We start from the raw sequence: 15791 nt of genomic DNA on the forward strand, positions 1-15791 counted from the left end.
GGAATTCACAGATCTTTAAAGATATTTTAGAGCAAAGAGTACACTGGCATTGAAGATGTTCTTTTCAAAACCTCTATGGCAGAAATCCATCACTTATATTAGACATACAAATGTCCCATTTTAGCATCATCATCATTATTACTATGACCTCTTATGTCCTGTTACAGTTAGTAAAGGTTTTTTTTTCCAGATAACATAAAAAACTGAAAGCTTATGCTTCTGAAAGTACATTGTTAGCTAAAAACACTATTTCCAAGGGAGGGGTGCAAAAAAAGCCACAAATGTGTCGACGGAGCTCTGGACTGAATGGTCACCAGTTCAATTTGAGCTCAATTGCAACAAACATTTAGTTCCTGTTTAACAATGTAAGCATATATTTTATTGTCTTCAATCTTTCTTTCATTCATAATCACCAGAACAGTAACCTGACAAAAAAACCAAACAAAAAAACAACAAATGATCATGGGAGAAGCAAGCTGACTAATTTCAGACTAAACCGCCTTCATAGAAATGTTTATTTTCCAGAACCAGTAGCGTCTGTGACCATGTATGGGGGAATGACTAAAAGCCTGTCTGAACAGCGTTACAAAACAGATGGCCCCTATCATTACCAGGGTGACTAATGGCTAAACCACAAACCATACATTCAATCCAGGTTTAGCGCAGGAGGGACTTCATAACGTCTCAGTTCTTACTCGTGTGGTTGCCATATTGACCCGCCACAACCCAATATATGATGGATTTATTTCACACGTAATGACACATGGCTAGACAACTGTACACATTATATCAAACTAACAAAAATAAAGTAATACAGAGTTGAAACGCAAGAAGCGTAAATGGCATTTAACATATGAAAGTTACACTGTAAAAATGTGGATCTTACAATTGTCATACAACCAGACATTATTTATTAATATACTGTACATTTGTCACTCACTCCAATCATCCTTCTATGGATGCGTAATCCCTTTTCTTCAATGCTGCTGAAGATGTCTAATCATCATCATGGCAGCATTTTGCTGCATGAGAACAGAGGTCGTATCAAATTCCAGCCTAAAAGCAATCATCCGGTTACTGATCGGATTCAAATAACACAATGTCAATACTTTATTTTTATCCATACAGGATTCATTTATCATATTGGTGAAACAGCATTTTTACCATCATACGGCGCTGGTATTTAAGTGTCAGAATTTACCAGTTCAAATACCACATAGCTGGCTTTTACAAAATACATAATACACTCTCAAAACACAAAAAAGTTTGTAATGATTATTATTACTCAAACAACAGATGAAAATTTGTCAAACGGAGATCTGCGTTTGCCGTTCTACAACCTAAATGGTCACGAAAGCCAATTGAAAGATTCACAATGAGTGTTGCAATTGAGCCCTTATGTTTCTGAGAAGTAGCCAAATTTAAAACATAACAAACGTCCACCTGTCACCACCCCTGATTATTCACAAAGAAGAAACAAACTATACCGGCTTATACATCCGTCCCAAAATATGTCTGCATTGGAGTCTGCAATGATACATATTTAGATGAAAATATATTTATATTATTTGTGGATTTTTCACAGTAGTTTGTACTGCACTGTACCTTTTTGTCCATCTATTATGCCTACATAATTTTCACCTTGAGGGAGTCTGTTGAGTCACTTGAGAGAGTGTTTCTCATGTATTTCTTTTTTTGTGGAAGAAAAATGTCTCTTGTATTTTACTCTGAAACATCTCCATTCTGCAGTGTGGTAAGTGCTGTGCGTATCTTTCGTCTCTGCTGGCCAACAACAATTGGGGAACTGAATTACTCTGACAGACTAGTTTGTCTCTTTTTTCCTACGAGAATACAGCTTGTAGAAACTGCAAAAAACATTTGCTTTGGCACAGATTTACATTGTAGCAATGGTCACTCCTTGATCTCCATGGCCATGGTCGCTTCTACAAACACAGTTGGGCCATTGTGGTAATCCTTGGCTCAGTACACCGTCACGGATAAGTCTATGTGTTTGTGTATTGCCGTGTCAGTCTATCCTCTCTCCTGGTGTAAAGTCAATGCGCTCTAGTGTCTTATCATTCCACACGTTAACCCGACATCAATTCCCTCTCTGTCTTTGAGTCCTGCCCGCTCTCCCTCTCTTCACTCGCTTTTGTTTTTAGATCTGGGTCTCTTGGACGTTTTCCTTGGAGCTCCCCTTGAAGAGCAGTGGCTCCATTTGGGGGTTCTGGTTTTGGCCCATGAAACCCTTGATCGATCCATGTAAGCCCATAGTTGGCATGGGGAGAGACATCGGCAGCGGTGGGGACATGGAGCTGGTGTTGGTGCCGTTGCCTGATGCAGAGAGCAAATTTGATGTAGAGATTGGGACTGATGTGCAGGAGATGGGGTTGTCCTGGCCGTGCTGGTTCTTGCTGTTGAGGATTCCACCTGGTCCCATCCCATCAGTTATACTGAGACCCATCACATTGTTGTTGAAATGATGTGTCTTGTAGTAATGGTTTAGGGTATCCGTGCGACCGATGTTGGGAAGGTTGACTACTTCCGGGTGATGTATTCTCAAGGTTCCCTCCGTACCAGTCCCAGAATTTATCGTCGAACCGCCAGAGATGCCACTTCCAGCCCCAGCTCCAATTTCATCCTCGACGTTGACAATCTCAATCGCTCTGGCAGGGCCGTGGTGTTTGTGTAGTTGGTGTTGCTTACGGAGTTTGTAGAAGACCACCAACATCACAGCTGCCATGAAAGTAATGGCGACGAAGCAACCAATGATGATCTTGGTTGTTTTCATTACATCGTCCAGGCCTGGAATGTTAGTTACATCCATTAGAGACACAGTCACTGAATTTTCAGTAGTTCTGGGTGACAGTGGCGACAGAGTAGACAGAGATGGCGATATAGTGCTGCTAGATAGACCGTCTATCCCTCCATGACCTGGAGGCTTGGGGGAACCAACAAAGGTCTCATTCACATACTGTCTTGCTGAGTTCTCGTCATCTCTTGGCTCCACCGACTCAACTGTGACAGTGGTGAAATAGCTGTAGCTGTTACTAGGATCAGAAGCAGAGACGTTGAGCACAGCGGTTGCAGTGGTATTCCCAGCGGAGTTGGTTACCATGCAGGTATACTGCCCAGTGTCCTGCACGGTCACATTCGTGAAGTTCAGTGTTCCGTCATGAAGCACTGAGATCCTAACTCGGTACGATCCGTGTGTCATCAGTGTGCCGTTTGGGGTGAACCAGTTCACAGAGGTCATAGAGGTTCCGGTACGGCATTTCAGCTCTGCGGCCATGCCTTCGGTGACATTCAGATCAGTGGGCGGCTCCACAATCACAGGAGCATAGCAGACAAAGTGGGTCTGATCCAGTTCCCCAATGTACTTTCCTTTCAGACCTGGCGGGGCATGGCAACGAGCACAACACGTGGTGTTGCTGGGAACTGTCTCTTTAAGCCACCAGCTGAGCCACAGGACATCACAGTTGCAAACCCAGGGATTATGGTTGAGGTGTACCCTCTCCAACTGGTGCAAAGGGGTGAACAGATCATGGGGCAGAGAATGCAGAGAATTATGGGAAAGGTTGAGCTCCTCCAAGTTCTTGAGGTCGTCAAAAGCATTGCGTTCAATGATAGTCACTCTGGAGTGCATCAGCCAAAGCTTTCGAAGTGACACCAGTCCCTGAAATGATCCAGGACGGACAATCCCCAGCTGATTCCCTGATAACTCCAACTCCTCAAGTCGAACAAGCGGGGTAAGGTTAGGGATGTCCTTCAAGCCGCACATGCCGAGATTCAAAAAACGCAGATTTACCAGACCTTCGAAGGCAGCCTCTGAGATGAAACCCAACTTCCTGAGTTCCCCCAGATCCAGACGTCTTAATGAGGGAACGCGGTTGAAAGCAAAGGCTGGCAGTGTCTCAATGGGGTTGTTTCGTAGCCATAGTTCTCTTAGTTTGCTGAGGTACTCAAAAGCTTGAGTTGGTACCACTGTAAGACGGTTGTCAAAAAGCTCCAACGTGTTGAGGTTGGGGAGGCCATTGAAAGCTCCCACCTCAATCTGCCGGATGTGGTTCTTGGAGAGCTGGAGAATTTCTAGATGCCGCAGATGCTTGAATGTGTCAGACTTGATCACCTTGTGTAAACAAAGAAGACAAAAAGGGAGACATGGTGGCAACATCAGAATTGATTAAATCAAAACCCGTCATTTGATTCTTTGACTTTTGAAGGTCAAACCATGTTTACCTGAATTGAGTTCTCTTGTAGATTGAGGTATCTTGTGTTTTCTGAAATGCTGTCTGGGATTTGATCCAAATTCTTCCTTGTACAGATGACCCGGCTCGCCTGGTTGGAGCAGGTGCAGGGGTTGGGGCACGGCGGTGCCGCCTCTGTCAGCTGGGGTCCATGGTGGTGAAACCACAACAGGAGCTGGACCAGCCAGAGGAGGGGGGAAGGGGTGCAGGGGCTGGTCACCATGACAAGACGCATGGCAACTGAGTCATGACCCACCCCTAGTTCTGGAATATTGATTAGTCACCTCCAAAAGGGTAGGTTAAGTGCTTCTCTCGACATTCATGGTTTTATCTGACTTTTTTGTCTTGAAGAGTCAAAAACTTGAACTGTTACAGTAACGATTGGTAAGTAAAGCTACCTACTTAACTTTGCTCATACTGTCTTGGGAATCAGACTTAATTTTTCAATATTTCACTGAAAGAAGTCCTGCACTTCTGCTCCCATAACATTCACCAAAGTAGCTATCAAGTTAGGAGGGAGAGGTCCTTGAGAAGAGCCGTCACTGCGGGGGCTGTTGCTTCTTACTGTGGGAAGAAAGAGAAACGGAAAGAAAAGAGAGACAGTAAGTGCACAGAACATCAGTATAGGTGCAACAATTTAAAAAGCCAGGCTTAAATCAATGCATATTATTTTTGGTGCCACAAACTGGGCTAGTGGTTTTCTTCATATGTTGAAACATCAAAGTCATGGTTTGTATTTCAACAAATTAACAAAGCCAAAAGAGAATTTCAGGAGTTTTATTCAGGCATTGATCAGACAGAGTTGACATTTTGGTTTGGTTTGATTCCATTTTCATCCCATGTCCTCCTGTTATTGTTTTTTAATTTAATGTTTGAACAATTAAATCGTAGGTAAGGCCCTATTGTCATGTTGATATGTTACAACTAATTTGATTTGATAAAACAGGCATGCCCAAATCCAGTACTGTTTTGTAACTTTTACATGCATCCTGAATCAGACGTTTTGCTACCAGGACTAAATAACCTGCTGATGAGGGACTTCAACCATTTAATTTTGGTTTTGGACATCTAGGATAGTAGCTCTCCAGGACTGGACTTGAACACCTCTGTTTTTAAAAAAAATTAGCACCAATGTTTAATAAAATAAAACTCGTATTTTTTAATTTCAAACACATAATCCTGGCTTTCAAAAAGAGGCAACGTGAAGGACAAAAAAAATAAAGAATATTATAAAGAAAGCATGGCCTTTAAGCTCATAAAATTCATCCGTAAAAATAGTTTGCCTGGAAAGAGTAGCAGTAAATTCATAGGGGGGCTGTTCCCACCCCCATACCCCCCTTTGTGGTGCCACTGCACACACTCATCAATCACTGGGCCTGAATATAGCAGTGGGAACAAGAAAATACACACTGTCACAGCTTCATTAATTACACTGGAGGGTAATAACTGATACCTGACAGCTGCTTTATAGCATATGTTGAATATTATGTGCTATAACAAAGATTTTCAAACAAAAATTGTAAAAATATTTTAAAAATCTTTTTTTTTTGCATTTAAAAAGGGAGGGTTTACAAATCTGCACTGTGTCATTGCCATTTGTGGTTAAAAGGGTGACGAAAACATTTTCAAACAGAAATGGATCAGCAGACTCTCTAAATTTAGAAATCCCTGGGCTGTTTGTGCCGTAATGATTCGATAGATAGAGTGCTCGTTGTTTACTCAAACACCTCATGCTTGACACTGTGACTTTAATGGTCACATGGCTGCAACGTCCGTGGAATAAAGTCAACAAGAAGGCGCTTGTATCCAAGAGCCGCTGGTTTTCATCATCCATGTTCCGTCTGAAAGAAGCGTGTTTGTGCCGCTGCTTCTAATTCCCTTAATAAACTGGGGTTCTTTCGTCAGCATCCATACATAGCCAGTTCTCAGCATCTGCTTTCCTGTGCAGCAGCGATGCATTCACTCCTAGGAACACGGTTGCTGTGGCAACCTGCTCACTCACCATCTTGTGTTTTTTACTGTCCAGTCGCCCTATTCAACGTTGCTGCGGTTAGCCGAGCCAGATGAGGCTTTGCAGAACAGACCAGCAGCACCTATTGGGTCCAAATCTCCAGATATCTGCCTCAGTCCTGATCTGTTATCATGGAAGACCGAAAAAATGAGACTTCTGGTCAGACGGTGCCGATGCAGACGAGAAGTGGCTCTAAATCTGATCAGTCTGAACCTTGGCCTTCAGTAAGAGCAGAGGAAGCAGATCTGGCATCTCTATGAAGTCTGAGGTTGAAGTCAAGATGAGTCATTATTGAAATTATAGTTCTCAGAAGTGATAAAGCAGCGTTTATAAAAGCTCATATAGAAAAGCCTGATAAAAATAGGCCCTTTCAGACGCTGAGCACAGCCCACATCCTCTCTTTGACACACAGAAACGTACACCCATCCATAACTAATAACATTTCAACGTCACGCTATTAAATTGTTTTGTTATTAAGGTGTTATTTACATATTTTTCCACCTACTCTCCACTAGTAATAATAACATCTAACACGGCTGAATGAAGGTAAAATGGCAAAATATCTCTTCAGATCAAGGGATCCAGGATGGCTGTTGTATTGTTACAGTGACTCATGAAAGCATCAAAACATTATTAATATTCAACCAGTTACAGATCACCAGCTTTCCCAGGGAAAAAAATCTGTTTGCTGACAATGACAGGGCCGAACATAACACAGGTTTACAGGAACGATTTATTTCTGGTGAGGCGTTTTAGCCGTCAGATTTTTGTGTAGAAAATCAAATCATTGTGAAATTCTTTGCAAGCGTCACACCTTCAACTAAAACCCTCGTCAGCCATGACAGCGAAGTTTAGCCACATCCTCCAGGTCTCCTGTCTGGTGTATTTAAAAAATGACGATGTATTTTACGTTTTACAGGCCTGGCATTTCGGATGATTCCAGAATAATGCAATGTTTCTAAGCAACTTTCTATGTGGACTGCTAAGATATAATTCGACCGATCACTGTGCTGTACAGGACATGAACTTGTGCATTTCCACTAAAGGAGACGAAGAGACACCAGTTAACCTGACATGCATGTTTCTGGACTGTGGGAGGAAGCTGGAGTACCCAGAGAGAAGCTAAATATTCAGAGGCAGAGCATCAAACTCTGTTACAACGTGGCCGTTATCATGTGTCGTTTCCATGTCAACGGGGCACCGAGTTCGACTCTGTCCCAGGGGCCTCTCGTCTCCTAAATCCGGCCCTGTGGTCATTAGAGGCACAGACATGGTGGCATTACTGACACTCAATATATTAAATAAAAACTGTTACAAAATCCCCAATCAATGACAGTTTGTACCTGTTGGTTATAAAATAATGCTAAGAGTAGAAAATGGTAATAAAATAAATCCTTTTCTTCATAGAAACTCGTTCAGTTTTGTTATTTTTCTGTCTTTTGAACCAGAGGTCCCCTGGCAGAGGAGGAAACTGTATGGACACCTGTTGACTTGACCTGCCATCCTAAAATTTTCCACTCCACCAGAGCAGCAGCAGCAGCAGCAGCACCCCTGATGTTCTTTAATATTTACATCACTCCTCAACTCAACTGAGGGCCATTAAAACCCGGCCTTCATCCTCAACCCCTGCGATTTTCTTCCCACTTTCACTCAGATGAATTCCCCTCCGTGGACTTAGCTGTTTTAACATGTCAAGAGCAGATTGCAACCATGTAGATATTGATTCTTCGATCTGATCCGAAGGCGAGCGCTGGGTCGTGAAAAGACAAATTAGCTCCAAGCTGCTGACCAACTACTCCAAACCCAATCACATCATCATAAGCATCTGGTTGCACTCAGAGCTTCTCCTTCAGGTCTGCAAAGAGGCAAATCAGAAAGAGGACAGACACACAGGGGCTCAGACCCACCAGTCACATATCATGTATTTACAAATGATGGAGAAGAGCACAAAGCTGCACAGGTGCAGCAGGGCCAACATCATCTACTGTAACTATGACAACGCTAGATTGATTCAGGACGTGGGAATCGAGGCAGGATGGGGCTCATTTCCACCAGCATCCACATAAAAAAATAACATTTTCTCTCGTCTTTTTGCTGATGGCAACATTTTTCCCTCCTTACACGGGAGGTGTGAAAATGGTGATAAAAATGCATCAACTTGACCGCTTCCTCCTGCAGTCCTCATCCTAATCTGCAATCTCACCTCATCATATAGCCGCCAGCTTGATATCTCCTTACAATAGCACAGAATGGCCTTATTCATCTGCAGCTGCGCTCACTGCACGGCGCACCTTCTCGGGGAACGCAATTGAAATTCTGAATAGGCCTAATTCTGCACATGCTGCATTACAAAATGGCTTGCATCCATTCTCTCTTCGGGGTAATGACAACACGACTGCACCCACTATATAAATATTCTGGATTTTTAAAATTGTTTTTCGTATAAAAACAGGCCCGGTGCGCGTGTGTGCGGCTTACATAAGGGAGTGTATCGTTTGATTACATTAGATGATCAAATCCTATTAATTATTTACCAAAAATGTTATGCATCTTTAACCTTTTCGGGTATTTTTCCCCCCCAGCTGATGACTGACTTCGGCATCCTCGCAGACAAACATGACAACACAACACGCCAACCATTTCAGCCCCTTTTCTACCTGTACGTCCAAGAAAAGCTTAAAACAGTACATACCTTTAATGTTCGGCGTCTGCATGCGGCGTAATGTCTGCGTCCCCTCTCTCCCTTTCGTGCCCCCTCTGCGATCGTGCCTTTCCCCCCCTCCACAACCTCGCTATCTGTCTCTCCTTGTCTCTCCCCTAAATTGATTCGCTTGTTTCCACGGCTGTGAGCTGGCTCTTGTTCTTGTAAGCTAGATCCGCAGCGCCAACGCAACGCAGGGGGGCTACAGTGCTGGCAGGTTAAAGATGAACACAATCCACACACACACGCGCGGAACCGAGCAGGCGGGGTGGGGGGGAGCGAGGGGTAAAAAACAGAGCGAGAGGGAGGGAGAGAGAAAGAAGAGATCAGATTACGGGCCGATGGAGAAAATGATGTTATAATTGTCACATTTAGGGAACGAGGTCGGGGACGAGCGCATCGATGCGTCTTATCCTTGGAGAGGAGCGCAGCGAACGCGACGTCGCCCGCCGGGCAGAGCGCTTTGCGTCCAGCATAAACGGCTCTTTACGCACATTCCGTATGTTTCCGACTGAATCCCACTAAGGCGTAATTGGAGCGGGGGATATGTGGCTGCGTCCGCCTGATGCTTGGAGCATTAATCAAGGAGAGACTCACATAGAAAGGTTTTTATTTAACCATGCAGGTTCCTGCTGCAACATCAGCTCTGTGCATGTAACGAGCAGCTGTATGGTCACATTTATTAATATGACTCAGCAGCGCTGAGGTATCGGTGGGACACTGTGAGTCAGTGTGTTTTCTGCGGAGAAGATGAGATTTTAGATTTCAGTAAACATTGTTTGGTTCTGGTTGGAGTTGTGTAAAAACATATGCACGTTTCTTTTTCATATTTTTACCAAAAACTAAACGTGACCAGGCAACACGTTGTTGTGCATAACTGTGAAATGGAAGAAACAACATATTTTTGCACAAATAGAAATCTGAACCCCCTAATAAAACCCAGACTGGTTAAAGATGATTTACTTTGATTTAAATAAAGCTGTTTTGCATATAATGCAAAACTAAAATCACCCTTAACGCACCATCCCTATGGGAAGGCATGGTAGTGGCAGCATTATGCTGTGTGAAGCTTTTCAGAGTTGATAACAAGATGGACGGAGCTCAAATGACATGGAAGCACCTGGAAACAAAAATAAAATGTTTTTTCCCAATTAAAAATCAGAGTAGGATGCTTCTATCCCGTCACCCCCTTTACTCTGACAGCCCTAAATAAAGCTCAGCATCCACAGAGTGAAGCTGAGCGCTTCCAGAGGTCACTCATCACATCTGCCATCAGATTTTTAATAATGTATGCAGTAAATCACATGTGCTCTTTATGCTGCCTTCATGTGAAATATGCATTCTGTATTTATTTGTAGATAAATACAGATTGACATGAAGGTCATGAATTTTAAAATTCATGCAATTTGTGTGTGCATTTTTAAATACAGATTTTAAAAAATGTTTTTAAATATAGAATTTAAAAAAATATATATTTAAAAATTTCAAATTATGTATTTAAAAATGTCAAAATGTAATGTATTTGTTTTATATTTTTCCTGTGAGTATTTTTTTTTAGCTATTCTTATATTCAGTGGGTTATGTTTTGTTACTGTACTTCTGTATTTAGTGAATTTTCCCCACTGTGAGATTAATAAAGGGCTTTTTTATTCTATTCTGTCCTAACATCCAGGTGTGTCGCCAGATCCAGATTAGTAAAACAGATTTTACTGGCATCTGATTTTATCTCCAAATACTTGCAGCTGTTCTGCTGAGGCCTCGGTGGTCATGAAGACCAAGGATGGCAGCAGACATGTCGTTCTCTCTCTGAGTCATCGCAGATATGGAGGAATAATATTCTGACACAGGAGGAGAACAAACGCAGGAGAAAGATCAGATGAGAAAAACTCAACTGTTTGACCAAAATGGAGAAAATATGTGTGGAAGTTTTAAAGGTGACCTTATTCTTTCTGGAACAGGTCTGTTCCAAAGAAACACATGTTTGTTACACTTTTTCCACAAAATCAAACTTTTGAGATGTTTTAAGGTGTCCTGTCACTTTAAATCCAAACTCAACGTTTACACTTGCAAATGACAGTAAACTGATGTCCAGTAATACAACTATATATCTTTGAAAAGCAGAAGTGGAGCTTCCTGCACAACCAACTAGAAGGCAGCGAGTGGTTTCTAAACAGTTAGTCAACAACAAAGCACTTTGTCTTTTTCAGCAGCCATTGCACAGTGCATACAGCAGGAAAACCAGCTGACCAAACATGCTGGAGCTCAGCTTTGGTTGCTGGGTAATTTATCTGCTGATTTGTGACGTTACATTCCAGAAGTTTTTGAAACGGCTCATTTTCCTGAATCCGAAATACATTAACTTACTAACAAAAACTCAATAGGGGTGTGTGTGTGTGTGTATGTGTGTGTGTGTGTGTGTGTGTGTGTGCGTGTGCGTGCGTGTGTGTGTGTGTGTGTGTGTGTGTGTTTTGTGGTTGTTTTAACGCTTAGGATGTTTTATGAAGCAGCAGAAACCCAAAAATGTACAAAATGTGAATTTTGCATAATAGGCCCCCTTTAAGTTAAATTTATTTGCACATTTCAGCAACAAAACAGTTCATACCATAAGGACATAAAACAGTTATCAAAACAATCCATAAACATTACATTTCGTCAAACACAAAATCTTACCAAGTAGTTTTATTCTCTTTCTTGCTAAACTTGAAATAAGACAAAACTAATTTAAGTAACTTTTCAGCAAGACATAGGAGCTTGTTTCAAGTAAATAATTCCTTAATCTAGATTAAAAAGTACCATTTCCACCTGCAGATTATTCTTTCAGGACATTTTTTCCATTTTATAAGTGAAATAATCAGCCAGTTGAACTAGAACATTTTCATCATTATTAAGGAGTTATTGACTTAAACTCCTGTATCTTACTGAAAAGCTACTTCTTTTATTTCATGTGTACTAAGAAAGTTGCCCTTGAAACTGGAACAAAAATACTTGGTAATATTTTGTGAAAATTTGTTCCAGATTTGTGGAGCATAAAAACTGAATTCTGCTGAAAGTCCTAAACCCAACTGGGATCTGAGGCGAGTTTTTACAGACGCTGTCCTTTAAATCTGAACTATGATCCAACGAAGAACAGATGTAAACTAAAAGCTGGTAGAGACAAACCACAGAGAACGTAAAGCTGTGGTTCTACAAACGTTTACCTCAGGAGAGCTGGAAACCGACGCGCTAAAACCCTTATTTTTATTTCAAACTTTAAAAACCATGCATCCTTTTCCTTCCACTCTAAAATGATGCACTACTTTCTGCTGCTCTATCATGCAATCCCAATAAAACGCACAGAAGATGTTCATAATGAATGCCCGGTGCTGGGACGAGCATGTTGGAACGGCCAGCCAGGACTAAATCTTGCTAACTAATGATGTCTGTTTTCTGCAGACTTTGCATGTGTCCACCTCTACAGTAAACACAACGCTGTAAATAAACAAAGCCGCCGCTGCGTTTCCTTGTCATCAGCATCCAGACGCAAAAAAGAAAAAAGTCTGTTGCCCTCGTGAGCTTTGCATATGACTAAAATAAAAAAAACTTGTGTTGCTAATGTGCAAACAGGAAGTGTTCTGTGAGATGCACTGTAAAACATTAGAAGGTTTAACGTGAAAATGAAATTTAAGTAAACAAAAAATAGTTTTGGTTTTAACTCAGAAATTAAAGTTCATAAAGTTGATTTAACAACAAGAGACAAGTTGTCTGAACATTGTTTTTAAGTTCATTAATCTTGACTTGTGAGTTTTAACTTAATGCTGCATTTAAACCAAATAATTATTTCACAAAATGCAAGAAAAACAAACTGTCCCATGAGCCACATTTCTCTGTTATTTTACTCACAATATGAAGTTAAAATAACGACTTATTTTACTGTAGAATAATTTAAATTCTTGTTTCAAATCACATGAACCAAATTTCTGATCTGATGATGAATTTTATGAAACATCTGAATGAATTCAGCTCAGAAACATTTAGTGTGAACAGAACAACGTAACACACTTCCATCTCAGGAGACAGAAACACGCCGCTAAGCATTCTGGGAAATAGTTCCCACTCCTGACTTTTTCTTCTTTCAGTTTTTTAAGTGTTAACCTAAAAACTCTTAATAAAAACTCTTAATAAAAACTTTAACACAACTTACTGCTGTAAGTTTATCTTTCACAAATTCACATTTAGGTTCAAAATATGAAACTCACTAAATTTATTTGACTTAAAGAGCAGAAGACAGACTCAACTCAATGTGAATGTCATGTTTTTCAGTGTGCCATCAGCGGCTTCCTGCATGTTTTAATTAGCCAACAGAGACGGTTTGTGCCGTAAAGAGGCGCCACTCCTGCGTCAGAGCGCGGCCTTCCTCCCTGCTCTCTGCCATGTCTGACTCCACATGTGGACGGATCCTTTCGGGTTCGGGTCGTAGCTGGAAGGAGGAGAATCTTCCTTTTATAGCTTTTCATCCCAGTTTGTGAGTAAAAATAAATCTGTGCACATCTTTGCTCTGTCTCAGCACACACTAAAGGTCAAAGGAGCGAAAAGGCCAGTGATGCTTCAGAAAGACCCTGAAGATATGAACTCCCTCTCCTCCTCTGCACCCCCGCCCCTCTCTGTGAACGCCGTGGCGACCATTGTCCTCCATCCACTAGCTTTTGCTGAAAGCTGCACAGCAATGAGGTCTCTGTGCCTTTTTGCCTCTCTCTTCCTCTCCCCTCCCCCCTCTCACTCCTTTCCTCTCTCTTTCTCTCTATCTCTCCCCCTCTATTAAATTTCCAGTCACACAGTGGTGCAGAGGATATTCCTCCTTTCCCTCTTCTCCTACCCTCCTCCTCCTCTTTCCTTGTTCTCTCTCTCAGTCATGGTAAAAAAATCTTCACCTATATCCAGTTCTGGCCCAAACTGCCTTTCAGCGCTTTTTTTTTTTATCCCTTTCTGCCTCTCGTTTCGTCTGTCTGTACATCTTTCTGCCTTCCGCACCATTTAAAGCGATTCCATGCCAAACCCACCCTGCGCCTCGGCTCCCCTTCCTTCCCCTCTTTCCACTCTGTGTCCTCTCTGTGTCATTGCACATTGAATCTGATATCCCTCTTATGGATGTATGGCATGTTCGTGTGTGTGTGTGTGTGTGTGTGTGAGCAGTGGATAGGAGCAATGGAGAAGGGCATGCATTTGTGCACAGTAAATGACCAAACACTCGCTGCTGTATTGCTTGTGTCATCAGTACATCGAGGGTCTTGGAGTAGAAATATAGGGAAGACGACTAATCCCCCAATCCAGAGGATGAGTGCACTGCATTTCCAATACAAACCCAAACCCTATAAACTCTTAATGGTGTGTTAGGACGCCACAGGGGAGGAGAAGAGGAGGGTGATGTGGATTTGGCAGCAACATGCTAGCAACAAGACATATGTGGCATGCTGATAGCGCCAGAGAGGTGCAGCTCACACCGAGGAGAGGCTTTGGTTCCCGTCCATCAATCAGTGCGTTAGCTACACCCCCAATCCCAAACCGGGCGACGCACTTCAAAGACTACATCTTGCAGGAGGCGCTCATGGGGGGGGGAGGGGGATTTAAGCTCTATTTAACGGCTCTGACCTCCTAATTGGGATTCTGAACTAAGTGATTTTTTTTTGGGAGGCTATATTTAGCGTTTCAGTTGAAAACGTTGGGTTGACTTATGTCCAAGAGAATAAGAGAGATACAAGAGAGAGCTTCAACTTATTCACAGTGACATCCGTTAGTGTGTGTGTGTGTGTGCGTGTGTGTGTGTGTGTGTGTGTGTGTGTGTGTGTGTGTGTGTGTGTGTGTGTGTGTGACAGAGAGAGTGGAGAGGAGAGAAAATAGAGTGAAAAATCCGAGTGTCACAGTATCTTAGCAACTGCCTCCATCTCCTTGGAGACGAGAGCTGACATCATTTCCTGTCTACGAGAACTCACTGAGTTTGTACACGGTGTGTTTGTGCACATGGCTGTATACGCCGGGCTGCGTGGGTGTGTGTACGTGAGCCAGGGTTTCCAAGTAAATATGCAGATGTGTGTGCGGCCTTCTGCGCGGAGACGGAGAGCCGAGAGCTTCCTGGAGTTCAGGAGAAAGTCCGCTAACCGCTAAAAACCCCCAACAGAAACTGTTGTGTGTAACTGTTGGCCGTGTGACGTGTTTTCCAGGAATCGCGGTCCAGCCTCGGTTGGACCTTTCTTTCGTTAGAAAGATGTCTGTTTCATTTTTCTCACCGCTTCCACTCACATTTTAAAGAAAACCTAATATGATGGATGTGTTTCATATTCGGGCTTTGATTGGAAAAATTCTGGAAAGTTGGTCCGTTTCTGAGGATTTCTTGTTTGTGCTCAGGTCAGCCATTACAGGAGGCGCTGCGTTGAGCGGAGACAAAGCGTTGACTGCCATCTTGTGGACAGAATGGGTAACTGCAGCCCTGTTTCCTGTATTTCCCAGGGCTCAACCAGTTTTCCACAAATTTAAACAAATCCAAAAACCAAGACTTAAATAGAGAGCTATTAGTGCTGTGATTTTTTCTGTCCCAGCTGGGAAAAATCCTCCCCACAGCATGACACTGCCACCACCATGTTTCACAGTGGGGCTGTTAGTTTTCTGGAAAAGAGCTTAACTGTTTGCTCTGTAAAACCATTTTATGAATAGAGGGGAAACTTTTTATCTTTTTATTTATTTCATTTTTTGAAGGGAAAAAAACACGATTTACTGCAGCATTTTTTTATTTCCTTCGTAACAGATTCTACAAAGCTTCTTCATTGTTTGATAATTTCTTGCTTTGTGTTCATGTTTTCCC

At 42.3% G+C, this 15791-nt stretch overlaps 1 protein-coding gene across 1 annotated transcript; it reads right to left on the reverse strand.

The window, feature by feature from the left end:
• lrrc4bb (leucine rich repeat containing 4Bb) lies at positions 1 to 4799 on the reverse strand. Its single transcript, XM_088000883.1, has 2 exons — positions 4240 to 4799; positions 1 to 4129 (listed from the first exon to the last, which is right to left on the reverse strand). Exons 1-2 carry the CDS (start codon positions 4480 to 4482, stop codon positions 2159 to 2161), a joined length of 2214 nt encoding a protein of 737 aa, XP_087857009.1. The 5' UTR covers positions 4483 to 4799; the 3' UTR covers positions 1 to 2158.
• Between the last annotated feature and the right edge of the window lie 10992 nt (positions 4800 to 15791).

This window comes from Poecilia mexicana, unplaced genomic scaffold (genome assembly GCF_051168715.1).
Source record: "Poecilia mexicana isolate PSO_F unplaced genomic scaffold, ASM5116871v1 scaffold_19, whole genome shotgun sequence".
Lineage (NCBI taxonomy): Eukaryota > Metazoa > Chordata > Actinopteri > Cyprinodontiformes > Poeciliidae > Poecilia > Poecilia mexicana.

Bases quoted from the DNA above. Each gene is read 5' to 3' on its own strand.
- lrrc4bb (XM_088000883.1), bottom strand. From the start codon at position 4,482: ATGCGTCTTGTCATGGTGACCAGCCCCTGCACCCCTTCCCCCCTCCTC. The intron at 4,130-4,239 runs GTAAACATGGTT...TGTTTACACAAG, and splicing joins TACAAGAGAACTCAATTCAG to GTGATCAAGTCTGACACATT.